The sequence below is a fragment of the Nipponia nippon genome, unplaced genomic scaffold (assembly GCF_047370975.1).
Source record: "Nipponia nippon isolate SJK-2023a ecotype South Korea unplaced genomic scaffold, ASM4737097v1 scaffold_3, whole genome shotgun sequence".
Taxonomy (NCBI): domain Eukaryota; kingdom Metazoa; phylum Chordata; class Aves; order Pelecaniformes; family Threskiornithidae; genus Nipponia; species Nipponia nippon.
In genome coordinates, this window is record NW_028262347.1 from 68,801,263 (window position 1) to 68,825,751 (window position 24,489).

The following is a 24,489-nucleotide window of genomic DNA, read 5'->3' on the forward strand; positions in this document are numbered from 1 at the left end:
CGAGGGGCTGCGGGGAGCTCCCCCTGCCCCGGCATCTCCTCAGCCCTCCTCGAGCCCCTCGGTTCCCGGCACCCGGAGAGGGATGGCGGCAAGCAGGGGAGGAGGGAGAGAGAAGGACTGACAGCAACAGCCCTTTCTCCAGGATGGGCTGAGAGAAATGAAAACCTCACGAGCTCCTTCCTCTGGGTGTTTCGGAGCACATCCTGCGTGCCTGGCGGGGTGACTCCTCTGCACTGTGTGCGCTCCTGTGCGTGTGCTGCTGCCATCGCAGATGTACCCCCAGCTGTCACTTCACTGCGTGCAGTCGCTCCCTCTCCCGCCTCTCTCTCTCTTTCCCTCTCCCCCTATTTATTATTTACGGAGGATTACGGTCCCTTTCCCACGCTGCCATCTCGCTGTGCGGCTCCTCTGCCCTCCGCGCAGGGCAAGTGCCTGGCTAGGAGGGGCTTCTGCCAACTAGGGTCCACCGAGAGCCCAGCTGGCAACGGAGGGACTTTCTGCTGGATTTGCTTTGGGATTGTACCAGGTTTGCTGGAAGAGCTGCTGTTCTCACAGGAGGGTCCATCCCAGCCAGAGAGAGGTAAGTAAAGACGTCTCTCTTTTGTATTCCCCCCCACCTATGCGAGATCAGTGGGGCTACCCCCCAGGAACCGGCTTCCCTGGGGAGGAAAGTGGTGGTCGCGGGCAGCACCGTCTGCCAGACGGCACGGTGGAGAAGTCCCGGTTGTGCGAGGCTGACGGGCAGCGATCTTCCCGATAAGGCAGAACGACAACCCTGCCGCAGAGGCTGCTGGTACTGGTTCCAGTCCAGTTTCAGTGCGGGGAGCTGGGAGCAACTTCTCCCAGCTGTCAATGGCATCAGCGTCTTTCGCTGCAGCACGGGCAGCTCAGGTGCAGCTCTGAGGTGAGCACTTGGTGCCGTGGTCACCGGGTACTAGGCAGCTCCTGGTGAGCCCTGGCTTTTGTCCCCTCCTCAGAGCTGCAGAGAAGGGTCAGCACACGAGGTGCCACGCACCTGACCTGTGGTGGCTTTGCTGGGTATCATTTTGGTCTCAGCTGTTTTAGTAAGAACAATCTAAAATGGAGAACTGAGGACTGAAACTGGACAGGTGCAGCATTCAGTAAACGGGCTTTAGGATGAAGGGTGTGTACATGTGTGAGAGTGTATGTGTGTATGTACAATTTCACGCACAAAGCTCACAGACCACAGGACATGAAGTGAAGGATGCCATATCACAAGTAGAGCCAAAAATAAGTCCCAAATTGCTTCCAGCATCCCCGCAGGCTGAGCCTGTGATTTCTGAACTTTTGGGCGGAAGGCACAGCACTGAGGGCGGGGGTGAAACACAGCACAGAGAAACTTCACAGCCTTTTCCAGCCCTGCCTGGGAGGAAAGGGGGAGAATAAGGTCCCGAATGAGCTGATGTGAAGCCGCCTATGGATAGGGGTATATATGTGAGCGTTAGCGTGTGTGTGTGTGTGCATATATACACATGCACAGACACGTGCACATATACATCCCACTCAGGGCATCCTGCCTCCCTTCTCCTGCTGCCTGCCTAGTTTATTACTGCCACTGCATCTCATGCTAATTAAGAGAGACGTGTAAAATCAGAGCTGTCCCGGTTTGGGGAGAGAGGATGTTTGGAGCTGTTGCTCCAACCAAGTCATGACCGAGCCGGGCCCCAGGCCCACCATGTGGACCTTCACGTAGCTTGAATATGCCATGTACAGCACATCCCCGATGGCAATGGTAGTGAGCAGGGTACACCACTGCTCTGCTGCCAGTGCCTGATCTGCCACCCAAGGATGGAGGGAGAAATGAAGACCTCATTTGGGGAAGGATTGGAGCAGCTGCTATTGCAGGGTTTAAAGAAGAAAACCCCTAAAAGACAGGGGGACCCTTAAAGGCACACAGGGACTTGTCACAAAGCAGGGGACATTTCTAGCAGTGGAGCGGGGGGTGCCTTACAAGAATTGCAGAACATTTTTCTTCTGAGCTTTGTCGCTCAGGTCTGTTGGGGGGCGGGGGGATGGATCTTCCTCTAACTGCTGTGGGCAAACAACATTTGCAAGGGAATTATTCCACATGAGAGAAAGGCTTGCGGGAATTGTCTCCCTGTCAGACATCAGTGCAGTCTCTGTTAGTGTATCTTGCCTACTTGGAGGAATTATGGTAAACCCTGAGCAAAGGGGCTCTTTGCAAAGAGAAAGGGGGGAAGCCCTCTTATGTAATTTTTATACCAGATCATAGCTTTACCCTTGCCTCCAGCAAAGTGAATGCCACACGCTAGCAAGGTGCGCTCCCAGCTCAGATATCTTCATGAGCTGCTCCAGCTTTCTGCCCTTCCTCTGGCTTTTCTAAGCCTGATGCAGAAAGGATTTTCTAGGCTCTTCAGCACCACAGAAGCCTGATGAAGGCAGACCCGCGTCTCGGTGCGACAGGGAGGGCCAGCAGCAGCACAGGGCCGTCTGTGAGGATACCTGGACAGGAGCATCCAGGAGCGGCAGAGGCTGGAGCTGCGTGTGGGACAGGACAGGGACAGGCTCAAGCCTGTGGGAGATCATTTCTGGGCAGTTCTTCGGTGACTCTTCAGCACTTTCCTGTTGCTGATTCAAAAGAGAGACCAAGCAGTTTCCTTCACTTGCCATGTTTGGTTACAAGCAGCTGCTTAGACCGCTTGACATCTGTCCCAGCCCTGGGTGGCTCAAGCTGTAATTCGAATGACCATACTGGGATGCTCCTGCCAGCTGGGTAATGCTCCAGAGTGCTACACCATGACACACACTCCAGTTCTCAGTGGGAAGGAGCTGGAGTTGGAGTCCTAGGCTGTTTCTGTCCCTACTGCATGGAAATACCTTGTAACACATACTTTATTCCTGCTGTGGCTTTACCAAAATGCTGGCTCACAAAAATGCTTTGTGTGGCTGAGGACATCCTAATAGCAAGAAGAAATTTTTTTTCTATAAAGCAGTTCAATTCCAGACTGGAGAGATGGAAGGAAAAGTTGCTTCACCTGCAAGGGGTGGAATTATGTGAAATACGGTTTTATTCACATTGCAAAAACAAGCAGTTCAAAGTTAGGAAATGTCGGGATTCGGGGCAGCGTGCCATCTGCACCGGGTCGCAGTCCTGACTGGTAGGATCACACGCTGTATTTTCACAGGCTGCCTCATTCAGGGCACCAGCTACACGGTGCTCAGGGAGTGAAGCAGGGGGCTGTTGGGTTTTTTTGGTACTGCAAAGTGCGTGCCTGTTTTATTTGTTTACTGCCTGCCATCCAAGCCCTGCAGGCAATACATCGTTATTCATTGTCTTGTGGTGTTCTGAAGATGTTTGCTGCTACAGTTGCCTCGTAGCTTATGATAGAGAATTTATGCTCCTGATGAGCCAAGAGAGAATGGTTATTTTCCTTGCTTTTGAAGGGAAAAGAGACTTCCCCTTTAGCCACACGGGGAAGGAGCAGCAGGTGCAGGACCAGAGCTTGGGGCCTCTTGGCTCTCAGTGCCACTGAGTCCTCGAGACTGTACCAGTTTACTGGCTAAGCTGCCAGCATTTTTGAAAACAGCTGTGAGTGCTCAGCAGTTCTGCAAAATGGCCCCTAGGGTCTCATGTTGGGCACCCGCAAAATTAGGATTGTACAGACTGTGGCCACCTGCCAAAACTGCGGTTTAATATTTAATGCTGGCCGTATAAAAATAGCCTTATTTATTAGAACATCTTCATTGTTAGCTTGAGTATCGTGTGTCCTTTGCACTGAGTATGGGACAGGGTCCTGTGAAAAAAGAAATAGTACTTGCTTGTATAAGCAAAGGCTGTGTTGTAATGCATACATGCAAGTGGCTGAATGAAGGTTATGCAGGCATTAACTCACATTTAAGTGCTTGGCTTTGCAAGCCAAATGGCATATTTTATCATCTGGCAATTTTTTTTAAAAAATGAAAATGACCCTTTCTGATTCTTTTTTTATGAATGGGAAAACAAAAGAGTTTCCATTATTTATACACTGCAACTCCTCACACCTGTCACAGGAAGGACTGAGACCTAAATGTACAGCAGGCCCATACAAGTCTGAACTTCACCACTGACTGCAAGCAAAGGCTGTTACTGTGAAGACAGGCCCTCCTACCATGCTCCTCCTCACTCCGAGGAGGCTGGGAAGCTGGGAAGCTTCCCTCCCCATGGACCATGCACTCACATGAGGAATAAAAAAAGTAGGACCGCATCCTGAATCTGGAAAGGAGCTGTTAGAGGCAACTTGCCTTAGCAGTCATCATTTGGGCTCTCTTTCCACTTCTGGTGAGGCTCTCTGCTGCCCACGCTCACCAAAGCAGGGCGTGCTGCTGCTGCAGCTTTGCTGTGAGGTACCTGTGTGGGGGCAGAGGGGCTGAAGGTGGGTCCTGCTCTCCACACCACTTGCATGTAGTGATTTTGATGAGATGTGAACGTTGCCACGCCCGTATCTCTTCTGTGGCTGCAAACCCTCCAGAAAACTAAAGTCACATCAAATTTGAAGACCTTTCCCAGCCTCAGCAAGCTCTGCAGCATAGGGCTGTGATGCGTGTGCTAGCCCAGATGCATCCAAGGATCCTGTCTGGAGCTCTGGGTTGTGAGAGCTGTCACCACATCTTGCTGAGCTATGGGCAATGTTCCCAGCTTGTAAAGAGTGTAAGAGTTTCCCAGAGATCCTCAGGCACCCCCGGAGCTGCAGGCAGCAGCCTGGACCCCATGCAGTTTGTGTGGACTTTGTGGGGATGCCCATCTTGGATGCTCTGAGAAGGTGATGGGGGCGATGGGGAAGGGGAAGAAGAGATCCAGGCTCTCTCTAACAGGCAGCACCGCTGACCTCGTGCCACAGTGGCAACCAAGTGAAACAGATCTATGCAACTCACTAAGGCAGAAAAAGGTCTCCTTCAGAGTTCAGTATGAATGCATCGCGTACGAACAATGACAGTCAGCCTTTCCTTGGGAAGTTTGCCAGGAGCTGTGTGCGTGCCGGGTCACCGATCCCCTTACGATAAGAGCAGAGAGGATTTTTACCACTGGCATCTTGTGCTCTGCCTCACCACTGTGCATGCATGGATGATCCCTGCCCCTGTGAACATGCCTGGGGCACAGGCTTGTGAAGTTAGATGGTAGTGAAGTTCTTCCCTCGTCCCACCGTGTTTTCTACTTCCTCTCCCTCCTCCTGCCGAAGTGGCAAGCCACTACCCTTGCAGCCGGTGGTCTGAGTCCGAGAGGCCGGCAGCCGCAGACGGGAAGCCAGGGTGCTGGGTGAGGAAGAGGGGGAGGGACTCTCTCACTCAGCAGCTTAGGTGGCAGCAGTTCTCCATCACGTTCACTTCTCCACCAGAAGCAAAAGTAACAAGAGTCAAGCAGTAGGAAGGCTAGTGATCTTGGGGTCCTGGTGTATTTCAGAATACAGACTACAAAAAAAGGCAAAACCAGTCCCTGGGCTAACGCAGACATGAATGGTGGCAAATAAGCAGGTGTGGGGCACTTTGCGTGCACGGGATCACCCAGGCTTGCAGAAGCTCACCTGATTCTAGGAATGAGGAAGCACAAGGAGAAAGGCTTATGGCTGAAGTGCCTTAGCCCCCATAAGATATAACAGGGGTTTCTTGGTATTGATCTGGAAGCCCCTTGATTTGGCAGTCTGGCCGAACTGTTTGACAGACGTCTGGCCTAGAACTCCAGGAACAGAACTGTGAACTGAGAGCTTATATTGATAAAAAAAACTTATATTTTCTGATCTTGCTGCTAAATTGATGCACCTCCATCTACTACTCTGAGCATGTAAATGTATCTCTCATCTCAGGCAGGCTGGCACCTTCCCTGTTATGGATCTGCTGCATCCTTTGCCCCTAATGAGAGACCCAGGGAAGGTACTGGGTGATCTCAAGATTTCTGAGCCCTCAGAGAATCCTTCACAAATGTGGGTCCTTATGTACCCTTCTTCTCGAACACCACCCCAATAAATACAAGAGATTACTTCGGGATCCGGAGCACCATTCAACTAAGAAGTGTGGAAAATACCTGCGTGTGGGGTAGGGAGGGGGATGAGGACCACAGAACCAGGATTCTCCCACCAAGCTGCTTTCTCTGCCTGGAGCCTCTCCTGGGGTGTGTCACCCACCCACACCTCCGGGGTAGGCTTGGCAGGAAGGGGGGAGCGGCATTTTAAATGCCAGCGAGCTGGAGGATGCTCGCGGGGTGCAAAGGAGGAGCTGGGAGCAGAAGGGTGCCTCCCTCAGACCTGCCAGGTTGGGAGCGGCCACAGTCCTTCTGTCAAGGCGCTGAGTGCGAGGATTAAGGGCCTGAGCTACTACTGACCATGGGATTAACCCCTGCAGGAAATTAAAGTTGTAGAGAAGGCTCTTCACTCCACAGCTGAGAGAGAGATAAAAACTGGGATCTGGATTAGAATTGGCAGGGCTGGTGACAAGCCACCACCCACAGCCAACTGTTCCCGGCTGGATCAGAAAATGTTATCTCAGTCTTCATGTAGAACCCCCCTCCACATCTCACTCGGTTACCAATTTTTGCCAACAGTGTGAGAAGAACAAAAACATCACTCCATGGCAAGAAAACGAGGAGGAAACTGGGTAGCCAGCTCACGTGTCCCTCCTCCGAGCCCCTCTCCCCCTCCCTCACCCGCTTCCCTTCTCAGCTGCCTCCGTTTCGCATGGAGGAAACCTGCACGTGGTCTGTCGCGTTCAATAATACTCGGAGAAGATGCTGGCACACACATGGCTGGATTTCTTCCTGTCAACTGCCCCCTCAGCTCTCCTCCTGCTGCTGCTCTGGGCCTCCTCCATATGCCGCACTCTCGCTGTGCTGGGACTTTCCTGTCACTCCGGTGTTGGATATCCCGGTCTCCCCACCTGCTTCCACAGCCTCCCAAGGAATCCCAGTTCTCCACAGCAATCTGGGTCTTTCCCATCAGTGCTACCCGCCCTGGCTCCCCTTCGGATGCTCTGTGCTTTCTCTGAGGGTTCAAGGAGGCCTGATGCCCTTGGTATTTCCAGCCCCTCCAACATCTCCTGGTCTCGTTATTGTGCATTGGTCAGGGAGGCTCGGGGTGCAAATAATGTGTTCTGGTTAAGGTACAGGATGAGGAACCAAGGAAACTAGCTTCTCTCCTGATTTTGCCCCCGGCCCATCAGGATACCTTGGGAAAGCCTGCCCAAAACTCCTTTATTCTGTGTAACTGATAAGCCCTACAAATCATCTCTGCAGGACAGGAGAGCATTTACAAGCCCAAGTGATCCAGTACAAGCGCTGCACTTGGCAGCTTTGAATATCTTGAATGGGGAGCTGATGTGGGCTCATGATGAGATAGCAAGAGCTGGGCAGCTGAAATTTCAGCCAGCCAAACTCAGCAGCCATTTTTACCTCTCTCATAGTTTACCTCTCCATAAAATGGGGATAAAGTTGATCTTTCTCGGAGGGACTTGGGGAGGAAACATTTTTCAACACCAACCACATTTGCATTTCAGAGGTGCCTACGCATTGTCCTTTCAAAGATCAGAAGCTTTTTGACCTCTTCACATCCCAAAGAACAGGGTGAGGTTTTTTTTCACACCAAGTCAGGAATGTGGCAGAATTCTTTACAATACTGAGTGGGTTTTGCACGCTTTCTACTTACTTTACTGCTTTCTGTGTGAGGTGTTTTGCTTAGCTGTGATCGATCACTGCAAGTCAGATGGCACCATTTCTTCTGCAGCTGGGTTTCTAGTGTGAATTTAAAATGTGCTTTCCATTGATTGTGACAGCATAACACTAATGAATCCTGAACACATGTGTTAATAAATCAGCAAGTGCTGGCAATGAAGCCCCCAGCTATTTAGCTTAGAAGCTCACTGGGGCAGCGACACACGCCGTATGTTTCTACAGCGCTGCTGAGCTTGGCTGCCACCTCTGGGTGCTTTTGCAGTCCAAATAGAAAACAAATGAAGAGCTGCCGCTGAGACAAGGTGACCTCTTGTCGTCAATAATTTGCTCGACTGACCTAGGTCTGTTGGGAGACCAAGAATGGGCATCATCTCCATGCCATCTAAACCCACTTGTGGTACTGTCAGGAGCAGGATTCCCCACTAGGACTCATCAGCCCGGTTACTTCATGAACTTCCAGGTGCTGTAATCGGCCCCCATGGCTGTCGTGTCTCCCTGCCCTCTGTGTACCAGCTCTCCTCCCCCAAGGGCTGATGAAGGAACAAACACAGAACAACGTGCTTTAATCACGGGACTCTGAGGCACTACTGTCCCCCTACATTATGGGTGACAGTAACAAACAGGAATCCGAAAAGCAACAAGGAAAGGGGAGGGAAAAAAGATAATCTCCTTAAAGTGTCCTCCATGCCCTCCCTCACCCTGCTGCTTTTCTGATAAAGGCTAAAGCAATTCAGCATTGGAAAGGGGAAAGGGACTTTGCCATCACTTGTCAAGGAGATTGTGGGGGAGGGATGGACGTCTACGTGTACTTCCTGAGAATTTATCGCTGGCATCTGTTGCAGCCTCTGCTACCCACCCTTTTGTAATATAGGTCACCCACATGCCCTGCCAATGGTCGTAAGCCAGGCTGTTAACGGAGTCTGATCCCTGAGCCATGATCCAAGGGTTAGCGCAAAGGACTAGGAGAGAGAATCAGAGACAGAGGCCGCTGGGCTCTGTTTCTGACTGCAACTCATCCTAGTGACACAGTCACCTGTCTCTCTAGCCTCAGTGTCCCCATCTGGAAAATGGGATACCTTTATCCACCTAGCTAGAGCAGAGGCACTACTGGCTACAACCTCAGCCTTACTTCTGGGGGTCATTAAATACAAAATAACGACAACAACACCTACAACCATGGTAAAAGCCATTCCTAGAGCAGATGGAAAGCTTTGGATAGAAGGTGTCACAGAATTGGGAAGTGTTACTAAAACAGTATGTGGATGCAGTAAACTGAAACCCTCCTCACCCTCACAGTATGCTCTTTGGGACCCAACTTACGAAAGCTAAGGCTTTAGAGTGATACTGCAAACATTACTGGTGTCTGGGCAGGGAGAAAGGAAGCACAAGACAGTGATAGTGCCTGCTGTAACTTTTATGTCCTGGCAAATGCTGCAGAGTCATTACAGTCTCCTCAGCATCCCCCCCAGCAGTAAAGTTCCCTGTTCTAGCTAATTAGGGGAATCCTCATTAGAGAGTCCTCTAGAGTCTGACAGGAGGCCAAATGTCCAAGTGGCACTTCAACTCAGTGTATTTTTGGCCACTGGAGCCCATGGGCCAGAAATGGATGATTTCATTCTGTTGCTTTGAGCTGAAACTAAAAAAGTTGTCTTACTGTCCTATATCAAACGGCAAGAAGAAAAGGCCATCACCAGCCCCACAGGCTACTTTGTTCATTTCTCCAATATTTGGAAAAGAAATTCAACTCCAAGCATGTGGAAGAAAGCTTTGGACACCGTGTCCCATGGATCACAGGGCATTCGGCTGACGTGTTTCTGCAGGGAGAAGGAACCATCTAGTAAGCCTGGAAGGAAGACTAACGCCTGGATTGTGGAGCCCTTGGGTGACTTCAGAGCATTCAGAGCTCCAGCAATGCTGATCAGCCTTGAGCCCCCAAACCCAGGCAATGCCATGCTATTTCAGAACAGATGGCGCAGTGCCTCTCCTCTTAGGCTGAGGGTGTATGGGGGGCACTCCTAGGTCTGGCAGAGTCCTCACTGCTGGAAAAGTCCCTGGCTGTCAGGCTGAAAGCAGCCAGACAGATGTGGTGGTGCTCTGGAGAGCCCTGAGGTGTGGGCAGGTGCCGGTTGCTCCAGGCCTACGGGGTTCCCAGTGCTGCGTTGGCAGGAGCGCAGCTGGCCTGGTGCTCTGCAGAGCAGAAGGCATCTCTTGGGCCACAGTGAAACAGCTAATTAAGTCAGAATTCAAGACAAATCAGAGAAAACCTTTATAAAAGAGACTCTCAAAAATCCTCTCTGCCTACTTGCTCTCTCCTGGATGCAAAATATTAATCACTAAGGGTCTAATGTGCTATGGGCAATAGATGCGTGGGAGAAACTGGGTTTTTCTGGATCCTTGGAATTAAGATTTCTCCATAAACATACTACTTCAAGGTATAAATGCAGAAGCTCATTGGCCCTTTCACTTCAGCAGTCAGCAACCTCTACCTATTCCACATCTACAGCTCTGCCACCTGAGCATATGTTATGCTTGGAGAAGCAGGCAGTTTTGTGCAAGGCATGGATAAATACGGGTCACAGAAGAGTCCCTGGTACATGTGCAAGCCCAACTCTGTGGACACATTTGTAAATGTATGCCAGATTGGCGACTATATCTGCATACATACATGAAGATAGCTGCTTTTAAGTCTTCGAAACGTGTATGAGTGCACAAAGGGTGGCTGCTATCTATGGGGCGGGGAGTGCTGTGTTTATGTGACATGCTTTTAATAATCTTGGGTTCATCAAGGCACCTCCATCTTTGCGTGTGTTGCAGCGCAGGAGACAGCATTAAAGCCTGAACAGGTGTTAATCACTATGCACTGTAATAAATTCTAAACATAGGGAAAGGGCTTATTTATACACGGCTGCTCCTCCCACCCTGCACTCTGTGCTTGAGCCTTGGTGCTGCCTGAGAGGAAGAGGCACCCGTGAGGTACCAGAAACCAGTGCAAGAGCTGGACTTGCCCCGCCAGAACAGAAGGAGCTAGGGGTAGAAACCCCGACCCTGTCATCGTCCTTGCGCCCAGGTGCGCCGGTCCTGCTCCGGCCCCTCACTGTCACCTGGGGATGCTGTGGCTGAACCGCACAGAGCAGCAAGTGTGGTGGGGAGTACACCAGCCCATGGCCTGAGCAGGGGCCTGGGCTGAGGGGAGACCGCAGAGGGAAGCCGTGTCACGAAGCACCCCAGGAAGCTGTTTTTCTTTTTTTTTTTTTTTTAAAGCTTAGCCCCCCTGGTTGGAGCCGAGCCAGCTGATACAGATGGGGTGTTACAAAACAGAGCCAAAAGGCAAAAGCGCAAGGAACAGAGCTATCTATAACCCTGACAAAGTTAGATGGAATGAAGGTGGGGAAGAGGGGAAGACAGAGCGTGGCAGGCAGTCCCTGATGCTGAGAGCAAGGACGCGATCGTTCGGCAACGGGATTTGGAGCTGATTGACTCCCGCTATCCAGCAAGCAGATAAGGCTCTGTGGCTGTCAGCTTAACTCTGCCGTTTATTCCTGTGCTGTAGGGAGTTAAATAGAGCACACGGAAAGCCTGCTGCTGGGGAGTGAAAATCAAGGAGGGAGAGGGAAGGAAGAGACTGTAATTGGGCAGTGCCTGGGGAATCGGGTGGAAGTAGCTGTGGGCAGAGCCCCTCCAGGTAAGTGCTTGCTGCTTTTCATCCTCCTTGTCGATGCCGACAGCCGGGGACAGGAGACTTCAGGGGTGACATTTAGGATGGAGACACTGATATGGGGGAGGCTGAAAGTCTCCTTCTCAGCCAGGGCGAGAGCAAGCACCGAATGGGGACAGCTATTTGTTGCAGCTTCTCCTTCAGCGGGGACGGCAGGGAAGGGGCTCCAGCTCGGTTTGGGGAGTGGGGGGGCTGCAGCGGGTGAAGGTTGGATTGGTTTTGGTTCCGTGAGAGTTATTCATCTATTTGGTGCATTAGCATTTGGGTAAATGATCTAAACAGCCTTGCAAAGTGTACTAGTCTAGGCACTGAACCTGCTCGTCTTTCTCACCGAGATGCTAATTTAAATATTTCCTGGTGGTTTACACTCCTGTATAAAATCAGTCAGTCATGGGAGCCTGGGGGAGGGGGAGCAGCTGGCACGTGTGTGGGGAGAGTGTCCCGGTGGGAGTGCAGCACCCAGATAAAATAAGGGCTGTGGATGTTGTCAGAACCCCTCAGAGAGGAGGGAGGATGGTTTATTTTTGTACCCTGGTTGAAATGTGTCCATCTAACTGCTGCTGTGACTGTGGGCGGCACGTCAGAGAGCAAGCAGGGGGACAGGAGGGTCCGTGGTGTTTCCTCTTTTCCTGCTTGCCTGTATCCAAAAGGGAAGCGGGAAGGAAGGAGAAACCTGTTGTCAGTCACTTATTGTCAGGGGAGAGTTTATGGTCTTTGGGTTTCTAATTAGACTGAGCATTTTTCCTTCTTCTAATTAAGATGTAATTCCTCTCTTTTCAACACTCCCACTCAGTCTCCCCCGCCCCAGGTCCTCCCTTCTCCTCCGAGGCTTGCTTGCTCTTCAGCTCCTGCAGTTGCTGCAGTGTGAAATCCCCAAGCTGAAGCTGTGCTCTGCTCAGCCCCGCTCTAGGCACCACATCCATTTTACCTTAAAACAGAAAGGAAGCACTGGTGGGGAATATGGGGAGGGGGGGAGAAGCGGCTTGGCAGCCACTGGTACCCAGACCTCAGTGAGCCTGAGCCGTGCGTCAGGGAAAGGATGCACAGGTGGTACCAGCCTGTGCAGCGGCGAGAGAGGATGAACTGGAGTCTGCTGCCCTGGCAGGGTCACCTCGGCAATTCATTAGGTTAACCCTGAGCATGAAGCTAATGTAACTACCGCAGCGGGCTATTCAAGCACAGGCTTGTCTCTTTGGCACTTAGGTGAATCAGCCCTTATTTCTGCACTGCGAGGTTCAAAGTGAATTAATGTTGCACCTTCGTCATGCTGCACCTTCTGAAACATCCTCCATCTTTCCTCAAAAACAGAGCTGGTGCCTCAAAGGCAAAACTCTAGTTGGGGAGGGGAAAGGACAACACTGAGCCCAGCCCCGTGTCCTGCGCCCAGGGAACCGAATCCCACCCACTCTGCTCTGCTCTCCCCCTCCAGGACCTGGCAGGCAGGCTACAAGGTCATTCCTCCTCCTTCTGGGGCCGTGTGCCAGGCTGGCTGGTGGATGTGAAGACACGCTGGAGAAGACAACAATGCTGCCTACAACTGCTGGCCACCGGTGGAGGAGCAGGTTCCTCATGAGGTGGCAAGAGGCTTGTCGTAAGTAATGCCTACTCAGGTACTAAGTACGATGATCCTGTTTGTCAAGGGAGTGGAAAGAAAATAGGTCACATCAGGGTTAAGAATAGGGGAGAGGGACAGCTAAGAATGGAGATGTTTGAACTAATTCCCGATTCCTTTAGAGGCCAGGCTAGTTGGGAGGGAGAGCGAGACTCTAAAGCTGAAGATGGGCTTAAAGTGGGACAGCAAGTGATGATTGCTTCTGAATTCCAGTGGGCCTGGCAGGTGAGAAACAGCGAGACAGATACCACCACACAAAGATCCACTCTGAACATTTCTCAGATCGGCATCCTGTAAGATGCAGACTCCTCTCTGTGGTAAGGGTTTATACATAGGCTGCTGAGCTCCCAGCTTTCCATGGCAGATGAAGTCATAACAGATTTTAGAAGGGAATGCAGGATGCTAATGCAGAATTCTCCTACTGGGCACTGCCACATGTAGTGAAAATCAAGGAGTAAATAAAGAAGATCGCTTTTAAATTAAATCGTGAAAGTTCAGCCTGTGCATCTTCCCAGTGGACCGAGGCATCTGCTACAGATCCCTGAGTGCGGAGCAGAGACTGCTAGGGCAATGTGGGGCTTCAGGGAATGTACCCGCACTTCAGAGAAGCATCTGGGGACCGCAGCAGAGGAAAGGGAACACTTGGAGAGTGTCCATCACTACGGCATGCCCAGGCAGCATGTGGGTCTGTGGTTTCCCTTGCTCCTGTCCTCCTGGCCAAATGTGGGGCTACCACTGTAAGAAGCTGGGGGAATTATGTCCTTCTCCAGAAAACAGGCATCTTTGTAATCCATCCTTGCAGACTAGACTGCTGTATAAATGATTTACAATGAACTACTGAGTCTTGACTTAATCTGATATTCCTGGATCAGCTTTCTGCCACCTACTAGAGTCACCCAACACCCCACAAAGTAACTTCATCTCCCCCTAACACAAAAACACACACTACTCATCCTTCTGTAGGGCTGGAAGACAGCTTCAAGTTCTTTCTATTGATTCCCTGCCTCTATTCCCTGTAAAGCTGCATCCTAACCAGTGTGACGAATTCCTTGGTCTCGGCTCACATCCTAGTGATGCACCTCTTGCAGGAACTGAAAATGAAATCAGACCTTCTCCCCTCTATGATTTTAGCAAAATATTTCCAAGAGCACAAAGCAATATATCGGTAACAAGAAGACATTTTTGGCACATCCTACACGGCTGCAGAAACTTGGCATAAATCCAGCTCCTGAACATAACCACAGCCAGCTGCCTGAGACTTTGTTCCTACCAGCCACTGCCAGCGTTCATACTGGTGGAACCCCACAGCTGCCCAGTCGGGGCCAGTGGCGGGTAGGTATTTTGAGAGATAAGCCCTGAACAGAATGCCACCTGTATAGCATTACACACGGTCTGCTCTTGCCTTTCGTGGTGTACAAAGCAGCTAAGTGTTATCTCATCATCACAGCTGTCAATCTATTATTAATACTGTACTTTTGTTAAGCATCCAGGAAAAGACGGGGTCACTTGGGTGACTCACGGCTCTCTCCCTTCCCCACTCTAGGTCCCATTTTTTTAATTCTCTCCCTACAACAAGAGCGCGAGGTATTCTGAATGGAATTAAATATCAGCCAGACAGACGGTACCTGCACTGCACCAGTCCACAGGCTATGATCTGCTTTCATGGCAATCTCTGCTGTTGACCCCAACCTTTGCATGACAGGAAAGCACAGACATACTCAGGGTAAAGATCTCTCCTGTATTTCACCATGAGGATCCATAATTATCATTAAAAGAGCACACAGATTGGCATGGCCTAACCTGAGATCTCAACTGTATGACAGAAAAAAATTCTTGAAGGAATTGTGAAAGACGGATGAAATAAAAAAGAGTAGAGACACTCTTTCTGAACACTTGTCCCTCGGTCCTTAATAAAGTCATATAGCTTAGGATCCAAGCTGTGGAGTCTCCTTAGACTACCAGTCCAAAAATCTGCCAATTCTCACAAGGATCGCTGGGAACACAAAAAGACCTGACACAGGATGACAGGATTTGCGTACGAAGGCAGCATCACTGACAGAAACCAAGTCGATACGAGAAAATGGGCTACGAGGCAGACTAAACTCTAGAGTGCTGCAAGGGAAGAGAGGAAGAGCATGGCTGACTGCAGAGCTGGTCCAGGCAGAGCTTCTCCATAGCATGGGTCTCTACTGGCTCCCTTTCCTATGACACAATTTCACAATTCCCTTGGGGTTAAGAAACAAAACACCTGCTTGCTGGTTCTTTGGAAAAAACAGGTCAGAAGAATCCGGTTTCCAGTCCAGGAAAGAACGGCAACACCATAAAGCCAACAACTTTAGCTACCATTCACCCCTAAAAAGACTCTATCAACTCCAAGGGACTGCCTTCTCTGCAGAAAAGTGAGAAATGGAGAGGACAGGGCATGACGTAGAGGCAAACCTGCTTCAGTTATAGTCAAATGCTCAAACTTTTCACCTTACCAAACAGCAAGGGAGCTGAATTTGCTTCCCACATTGCAGAAATTATTCTAAATTCCACAAAAGGAATTAAGATGAAGGATGCAAATGTTTTACATAGTCTGCTTAAACATAACTCCTACTCCTTTAATGACAGGAGGCACAAAGCTTGCTTTCCTGTTGCTGATGCTTCTTTGTCACAGAAATGAGAGTTTTAAAAGCCACTGGCTCTCAGGGAGGGTTGGCAACTATTGCCCTGACACCACTCACAGGATCTGGACCCATGCCTGGAATGGTGATCCACGACGGCTCTTAAAATGCTCGTTTGTGGATTGTCCAACCTTATCTTTGAGACACTGCAGGAGAAAGGGAGGTAAATGCTAACCCTTTTCCTAACAACCCCTTCTTCAACTACCAACCTGCAATTTTTCTCCTCATCTCCATTGCTATGGACAGTTTTGGTCAGAGGAGATGCTTGTGGGGCTATTGCTGTGGGATTCAGAAACTATTTTGGGAGCAATGGCAAGTACCAGGTGTCCAGTGGTTTAGGGTCTCCTTGCTGCTTTTTAATAGCTTTCTTGGTCATCCTTTTGTAATGTAATCTAACTAATAAAAAAGTGTCTTGCCACAAGGCCTACACAACACACTGTGGATATGGAAAGCAAATGATACCCTGATTCAGAGGCTAACTTAGACCTGAGTCTCATCTATCACAAAGATTAGGATTCAAACTGCAGGAGCACAAATGAGATGTAGGTTGTTTTGTTTTCATTTTTCTTAAAAGCTTTTCATTAACATGCCTATTTCTGAAAAAATAGAGCTTCTTAAATATACACCAGTCCCTTCTCTCTCAACCCTGACTGTTTAGAAAGAGCTGTCCTTTCTCAGAGGTGACACGTTGCACCGCGCTCTGCTCCATTCTCCTCTGACATGTTCCAGTGCTCTAGTATCTGGCAGCGAAGTCCTCTGGGATGCACTGTTCTTACTTCCTTGTGAAACTGGAAGGATATTTACTTGCTTGATCATGAAAAAAAAAGGCTAAGAGGAAAGCCATGCTGCCAGGGAGCAGGCCAGCAGTACAGGGATGTATCTGTGGGGAAGCTCATTACACTGCAGGGCACTGCAGCGAAGAGTCCTGCTGTGAGGGTCATATTGTAGCCATAGCTGTGCTCAGGGCGGCGATGGGTGAGGATGGGAAAGCACTGCTCTAATACATGCACTCTCTCTTCCCTGTGTTTCACCTACCAGTGCTTGGCTGTTGGCTGTCGCTATGTGCTGCCGAGTCCTTCTTTGCTTGCCCTTCCTCCTGCAAGTGTAACAGTGGCAACCTGGAAGTGGACTGTAGTGGCTTGGGCCTCTCTTCCATCCCCTCGGACATCCCCACAAACACCAGGACCTTCCTCTTTCTCAACAACAAACTCAGCATCCTGCCGGGAGCAGTGTTTTCCAACCTCTCTGCCCTACAGAGGCTGGATCTATCCAACAACTTCTTGGACCAGCTCCCTCAGAACATCTTCAGTGACCTGGGGAACCTCACAGAGCTCCAGCTGAGGAACAACAGCATCCGGGCCTTGGACAAGGACCTGCTACAACACACGGCCCTGCTGCGCCAGCTGGATCTCTCCATCAATGGCTTGGCCCAGATACCCTCAGGCATCTTTGACGATCTGCCTGCTCTCCGCTCCCTCTCTCTCAGGTCCAACCGCCTGCAGAGCCTGGACAGGGTGACCTTCGAACCGCTAACCAGCCTGCAGCAACTCCAAGTTGGGGATAACCCCTGGGAATGTGACTGCAACCTCCGAGACTTCAAGCACTGGATGGAGTGGTTCTCCTACCGAGGTAGGTGCTCGCGCAGTGGGAGCCAAGTGTGGAAGCACTGTTTTTCCACGGGAAGGCAGACAAAGGCAGGCAGGGAAGAAGCACTGGCAGATACATCTGGCAGGTCAGGCTGACCCAAATGCCAGATCTTAGCCAAGGAGCATGAGGACCATGCTACAATGCTAAGAGACAGTTTAGTGCCACTGCACCTTCATATAGCAACACCACCAGGCTGAGAAGTCCTCTGCAGCCCCAGATCTCCTATTTCCTTATTTTGTTTCTAATCTGAAAGATCACCTTGTTTTTTTTTTTGAGAGGAAAGAACTTTCCTCAAATAACATCAAAATTTTAGGATTATGAGTTCCCCTCACTCTTTCTGCCTAAAGAGAAGAAATGCTTTTCATGCTTCAAAATAACCATCCTGTTCTCTTCCTTAAGCCAGGAGAAGTAAAAGCCAGATTTGGCTGTAAAGCATCAGGTTTGCTTTCGACAAAAGAACCATAGGAAACAGTGCCACTTAGGAAAACGCTGCAACTAATATTGGCAAAACCAAACTAAAGCTCAAATTAACAAGTGGGGCCCCAAGTCACACTGGCTATAAAACTGTCATTTCAAAACAAGCAGTTTTGGACACATTTGTATTTCCATCTTTTCCTCGAAATATGGAAGGCTGGAAAGGTATGTATCACTTAGCATGAACGCCGACGGGATGACATGCTTTCAGGAGCTGTGACTCAAAGAAAGACGGCACATTTTACAGGAATGACGATTGAAGGCCTGACCTTCTGTCGCTGGAGCCAATGAGTAGGAAAGGGTCTCAAATCATGTGGATAGCAACAGTCAGCTGTCACATCCCTGCTGATCACAGCCATGCTGCAAAGAGATTATCTATGCCTATGGCTATACTGCAGTCTGAAATATGCATTTGTGTGAGCAGAATCAAACAAGCATACAAGCGCCACTTTCCTGGGTTTTTTTTGTTTGTTTGTTTTCCTTCTTGACTCTCATATCACAGAGTCGATGGAAAGCACACAGAGTTAATTTTGCTTTTTTTTCCCCCTTCCAAAGAAATTGCCCAAACTCGCTCAAGCATTTGTTTCAACATCTGTCACTATTTTCACAGAGGGGGGATGGATTAGTTGTTAGAAGATGGGACTGTATGTCTGTTGTTATTTTGAGAAGATACAGCCTGGTCCTATCTTTTTGCTTTAATTTCTCCTTTTCTAAAATGGTTCTACTGACACTTACATAACTCACTAAACAGTATGAGGCTGACTTAATAGACGGTTTCAGAGGGCTTTCATGTCTCAGCCTGAAAGATGTCTATGCAGATATCATGCACCATGAGCTCTACTGTCAAATCCAACCTAGGCAGAAGCATCCCAGCCAGCTGCCATGGTTGAAGCTGTTCCAGCTGTGGAGGGCTAAGGCATGCAAAATGTCTCCAAGTTAGGCAAAACAATAATTTTAAAGGATATCACGTGTGCTTCTGCCTGGTACCTGAAGGTGCACTCCCTCCCTCCACCTTTGACATGCACTGTGGATCTGGCAGGACACGGGGGTCTGCAGCACCTCCTGACTTCAGTGTCACCCTTGAACTCTAGAAACATCCTGCACTAGATCGTGGCTGCCTTTTGGGGATGGGAGAAGCTCTCTGAATACTCTCTCTACTCAGCCATGCATTCACACATGAGGGACTGGCTTTTATAGCCACACTGCTATAATAAAGCAGTTCCCCACTTGATAACCATAATGCTGCTATGCCTGACTTCTGTAAGGCAAATCCTTAGCAGGTGTGAACGGAGTCATAGGAACTTACCCCACCAGAGGGGGTAAGCTCTGCTGTCACTGTATCAGGATGAAGCCGTGGTTCACTCCTATTATCTCTGTTGGGACAGGTGGGAAAATTGACCAGCTGGCATGTACCCTGCCCAAGGAGCTGAAAGGGAAGGACATGCGAATGGTGCCCATGGAGATGTTTAACTACTGCTCCCAGCTGGATGATGAGAACAGCTCTACAGTGCTGGACAATACTGGCCCACCCTGCACTAAAGGAAGCCCAACTCCTTCCAAATCTAAATCGGGCCCAGAAACAGAAGTGGAGCCCAGTGTGGGATGCCCTCAAAAACAGCGATATAGGCCTGTGAGCGTGCGCCGGGCTATTGGCACTGTGATCATCGCAGGGGTGGTTTGTGGCATTGTTTGCATCATGATGGTGGTGGCAGCTGCTTACGGTTGCATCTATGCCTCCCTTATGGCCAAGTACCACCGGGAGCTGAAGAAGAGGCAGCCACTCATGGGTGACACAGAAGGTGAACATGAAGAGCAAAAACAAATCTCTTCCGTGGCATGAAACTCTTCTAGGAAGGAAGAGACAGCAATGAACAAAGGTACCTGAGAGCAGTCAAGCATGGGGTCCTCCCAAAATACATCTTCCCAGACAGACAGACAGACTGTGCTATTGCTCCACTCACCCAAGTAGTGCAACATGCTTCTGGGGGGTCAGGGCACCTGGCTCAACTTCTGTTCCTCTGCCCCAGGCCCATTTTGTGCCCTTTCACCCTTGGGCCCTCCCAGACAAATAAAGTAGAGTCAGACCTCGAGTGCTTACTGTGCCTCATGCCCTTGCACAGAGCTTCCCTCGCATGCCTGCTGTGGAGGCAGCTGGCACCTTCTGGGAACCTGTGTCATCTTCTCAGCTTCAGTCCCGAGTCATCCCCTGTCCTGTCAAGAGCTCTCTGCAAACTGAGAAAGCAGCTCTGTGAAAGCTTGTGTGAGGAGCAGGACACCAGAAGTGTCCGTGCCTCGCTGTTAGGGTCACTGCTATTGTGTGACAGTACGTTGCTGCCCACCCTACAAGTCAGTGTCGCCGAGAGCACATCAGAAGGGAGGGAAGGTCCCTAGGGGATGACAACAGTCAGGGGGAGATTTCCCTTCTCACTTTTAAAGGTGGAAAGATACCTGTATCACTCTAACATGCTCCCAGGGAGCACAGCATCCCTCTTCTTGCTCCTGGCTAAGTCCAAATCTGCGAGCTGACACACACACATCATTCATTACAGGCGCACAGACACAGAACCATCCTCCTGTACACACACACGCTTACTGACTCATTCTGATCCCAACACACGTGCACAGCCAGCCCCAACTCCAGACATCCAGGCTCCCCACCTATGCATGCAGAGCCACATGTGCCCATGCTGATCTGTTCTCTGCATGCAGCCACGAATACATTCAGCCACTTTACCTTAATCTCATCGTAAAAGTGCACAGCACCTTCTACTTCAGAAAAAATACATGCACCCTGCCACTGAGGAGCTAACAAAAACATCTCAGCCATAGTGCAGAGCCAGTGGAAATGGGCAGGAGAGGATGGAGAGAGGCAAAGTTATTAAGGCTACAGCATAAGTCTGTGGAAATGAGTACACAGCATGAAAAAAATAAGGTGTGTTCTTGTTATCTATTTATGTTTTCTATGATAAACAGAGAGGGTAAGGACGTGAAGCCTCCATTTGGAAATGTTTCATTGGCAGAGCAGAAGTGGGCCATCAGGGAAGACTAGGGGAGGAGGTGGCTTGCCAGCCTCGGCAGTGTAAGCCATTGCTGCGGAGTAGTGTGAGCCTAGGGGACGGTGGTGGGAGAAGACACACAAGCCAAGAGCTGGCATGGCTGGCAGAGGGGCAAGCACGGTGTATGGAGCAGGGTTATGCAGCTGTGGTGACTGAAGAGAGGGTGCACAATCCTGGAAGGTCTTGAGGTGAAGGCTGAAACCTGAACCACAGCATGGCACAGGTGGGAGAACCCAGGAAGGGGCCAACACGTTACACAGCACAGCCCCCATCCGCTCCCCTCACCATCACTGCTGTGTTCACTGCCATCCACAGCTGCACATGAGCGTGCCCACACACACAACTGCACACACTGCCACCGTCACGTAGGGTGACTTCCCCCAACCAGATTTTAAAGCCCTCAGACTGCAGTGCCTCCTATTAGTCTTAGCTCTTTCTGACCTGACAGAAAGAAAAAAAAAAAAAAAGTGAGAGGGGAAAAAAAATGAAAGGAACTCAACATAAGGACTCATTTTGTATCACTGGAAGTGGGATAAAATGCTGTCTCCAGGGGAGAGCGCACATTGCCATGGTAACCTGCTCTAACCCGTCACAGTGGGTATTCCTGGGCGAGGAAGATGACACTGAAGGTCGTGCATCCGCAGTGCCTGTGGATGGTGTGATCCCTGCCACCAGGAAACAAGCTGGCAGCCAGCCCAGCTTTGCAGGGTGTTTTGCTAGCAACCCGCATTCAGAGCCCAGCGCGCACTGCAGGTGGACCCTGCCAGGGCACGCCACCTCTTTCCCCTGCTCCAGCTGGATCCCGATGCCTTTGGATGTCTCACAGCCCTCCTGCTCATTGCTGCTGGATCCCTGTGGAAGTGATGCACGCCGGCTCCTCACCCCCTTCTGGTCCCAGACAGGTGGTTGTACTGACCCATGGGCACACAATGCCAAGTTTTTAATCAAAGCCTGGAATGGCAAAATCCCTCCTGGTCTACCCAGGGCCACCAGAGGCAAAGAGACAGGATGCTCTGGGCTGTTTTACCATGACTGCCCTTTGACACAGGGATGCTTGGGACGGAGGCGGATGTTCTTCAGGAAGCAGAAGACCAGGCTGCCCTGGAAGAAGGACTGGGAGAAGCAGTCCACCCGCAAGTGTGCGCACACATTGCACCCACACTTCCAGCACACCGCTCGTGGGGAAGAGGAAGGAGGAGGAGGGGGGCTGGCAAGATGCGAGGAGGAAGGACTCTTCCCCCATGCACTGTATAGCCACTTCAACCATCCCATCTGCTGCAACCGTAGCCCGCTCTGAAGGGCAGAACTGGTGCACTGCAGACTCCGTATGCGTGTTACTTCTGCTCCACATTCCCAGCAAGCCAGGACTAGACTGCCTGCTGGATCCAAACCTCCCCCCAAACTCCCTCTCAGGGGAACTTCTCCCTTTACCATACTGGACTCCGCAATCATACTTGAAATGGGACTTGAGTCAGAGTGGTATATTTATAGATCTATATTTTACTTGCATCAAATAATGGTGAAATATTGCACAAAACCAATGGGATCTATATATGTGTGTGTGTGTATGTGTGTGCGTGTGTGTGAGTGAGCAAGAGAGTGAGAGAGAGATTGTTTTTAAGGGGATAGACTAGAGGTAAAATGAATGGGAGGGAGGCAGGGGACAATGCAGGAGCTGGGGGGGGGGGGGGGAAGTCCTCCTTTCTCTGCACCTTCCCTGTGACCTCCTCCTGCCCTGACCAATTTTTCTTTGTTGCTAATAATATTTTCTATATCTTGTGTTGTGGGGCTGATGATGACCTTGCCCATCCTTTCCTTTTTTGTTTTCATTTATAAGGCAGAAAGTCTGGATTCATCTCAACCCTAGACAAGGGACTGCTATGTTTAGAAACCCACCCAGCAAAGGAGAAGATAGGAAAGGGGAGAAAAGAGAGTTGCTGAGAAACAGGAAGGCTGGCTGCTATGGGGAGTCCCACTGGAAAGCAAATACTGTGCTTGGAAGGACAAGGACCTGCCCTCTTTCACGCAGAGCAGAGTAACAGCGTTCACTGGGAAATGCCATCTTTATACCACCGTTTGCAAACAGGCTCTTACTGTTCCCTAGTACACCTGGAAAACGGGCTGCCCTAGTGTGACTGAGCTGCTGCACTGTCCACAGGCACTCTAGGGAACATGGTACACAGCGTGGTCAAAACCGAAGCTTTCCTGTGGGATGCTGCATACAGAATGAGACCCAGCGCTCCTTGTGTGCCCAGGCAAGGGCTTCCTCTAGTGTGTGGGGACAGGGACCCCTGTTCTCCCTGCAGGCATGGCTAGGCATCGGAGGAATCCCCCTGAACGCACCCTTTGCTTCAGGCAGGTGTACCAATGCCACAGGTAGGTGCCTGCCCTCAGGAAATGGTCTTCTGGGGCAGGCAGGTCCAACACGTGCTGGGGCGATGTAGGGGGTGGCAGGGCCACCAGAAACACCCCTTCTGCTCCCCCCGCTCCGCTTCCCCACACACCCACCTGTGGTACAGGCAGGCACATTTCTTGCAGGGAACAGATGGCACTTGTAATTTCTTTTTCTTTTCATTACTGTTTGAGGGAGAGCAACAAGATTTTCTAAAATGATTGAATGGAGGTTTCTTTGGCATGAGACAGAAAATTTTTAAAGGTATATTATATTTCTGGCTTGTTGTTACAGAAGAATAATAAAGAATGTATTTTCCTATGCTCCTTCTTGTTTAAATGAGATCTCTGATAGTAACCTTCCCTCTCTCCCCTACCCCCTGCAAAAGCAAACACTGCCGGGATACGGCCAGCCAAACAAAAAAGCCCCTTAATTCCCACATATGTGTACACTTGTCTGTACATAGTGTTTGAACTTGGAATGAACATGCCCGTATACACACACATACACACTGCATCAGTGTAAGTCCTAGGCAAGCATGTACCTGTAGTCAGGGTGAGGCTGTAGGACTAAATACACAGTCAGTGAAGGTGAGACCCTAGATCTAGAAACACACACACACACTGCTCCAGGGACACAGCCAGACAAGGGCGATTGTGTAACAAGGATAAGATACTGTGGCAATCAGCTCATTACATAAAAGCAGAAAGGGCCAAATTAATCCCTAGTGTAAGAACGCAGAAGCCAATGGAGCTATATTCAGGTCAAATTTGATTCCAAAAGCTTTTTTTTTTTTTTTTTTTTAATTAGAGCATAATGTTCAATAAAACTTACAGTAACAAATAGTGAGCTATGGGTTCCTCCACCTCCAGATTCCTGACCCTCACAAGCAAGGTTATTTTGAAATGAATGGAAATTGCTACCTAATCCTATTGCACCCCCAAGTACACAAGCTGCCACCCCTAGAGCTAAAAGAGCTCTCCACCAGCTGTTCACTGGCTAGGTCTATCACACACAGCTAAGAAGTTTAAATTCCCCACTTCTCCACTTTCAGCACTAAACATACACAATTCACCACATACTCTGCCTGTGAGAAAAATCTCATCCTGATGCGTGTGGAACCACAAAAGATGTCAAACCCCACCACAAGCAAAAACACTTGTGCCACTGGACTCACACTGCTATACTCGGCCACCCTGTTACACTCAGTCTGATCTTCAGAGAGAAACTGGGAGCAGAACCCAGATACTCT

The 24,489-nt window shown here is 50.0% G+C and overlaps 2 protein-coding genes across 4 annotated transcripts in view; one reads left to right on the top strand and one right to left on the bottom strand.

Moving 5' to 3' along the window:
- On the top strand, positions 1-23,560 carry LRTM2 (leucine rich repeat transmembrane protein 2). Of its 3 annotated transcripts, none has more exons than XR_015706524.1 (5): positions 1-580; positions 12,820-12,981; positions 16,707-17,297; positions 19,175-22,324; positions 22,683-23,560. XR_015706524.1 is itself a non-coding variant. In XM_087766084.1 (5 exons), the coding sequence occupies exons 2-4, from the start codon at positions 12,915-12,917 to the stop codon at positions 19,627-19,629; spliced, it is 1,113 nt and encodes a 370-aa protein (XP_087622210.1). In that variant the 5' UTR covers positions 1-580; positions 12,820-12,914; the 3' UTR covers positions 19,630-19,666; positions 22,683-23,560. The 3 variants fall into 3 exon arrangements, 2 of the variants coding, with proteins under 2 accessions (XP_087622210.1, XP_009471871.1); XM_087766084.1 differs by having other exon boundaries at positions 19,175-19,666; XM_009473596.2 differs by lacking the exons at positions 1-580; positions 22,683-23,560 and adding an exon at positions 11,059-11,357 and having other exon boundaries at positions 19,175-22,475.
- Positions 1-24,489, bottom strand: part of CACNA2D4 (calcium voltage-gated channel auxiliary subunit alpha2delta 4) — a 125,655-nt gene that overhangs the window by 25,126 nt on the left and 76,040 nt on the right. The gene's annotated exons all lie outside the window — the stretch shown is intronic.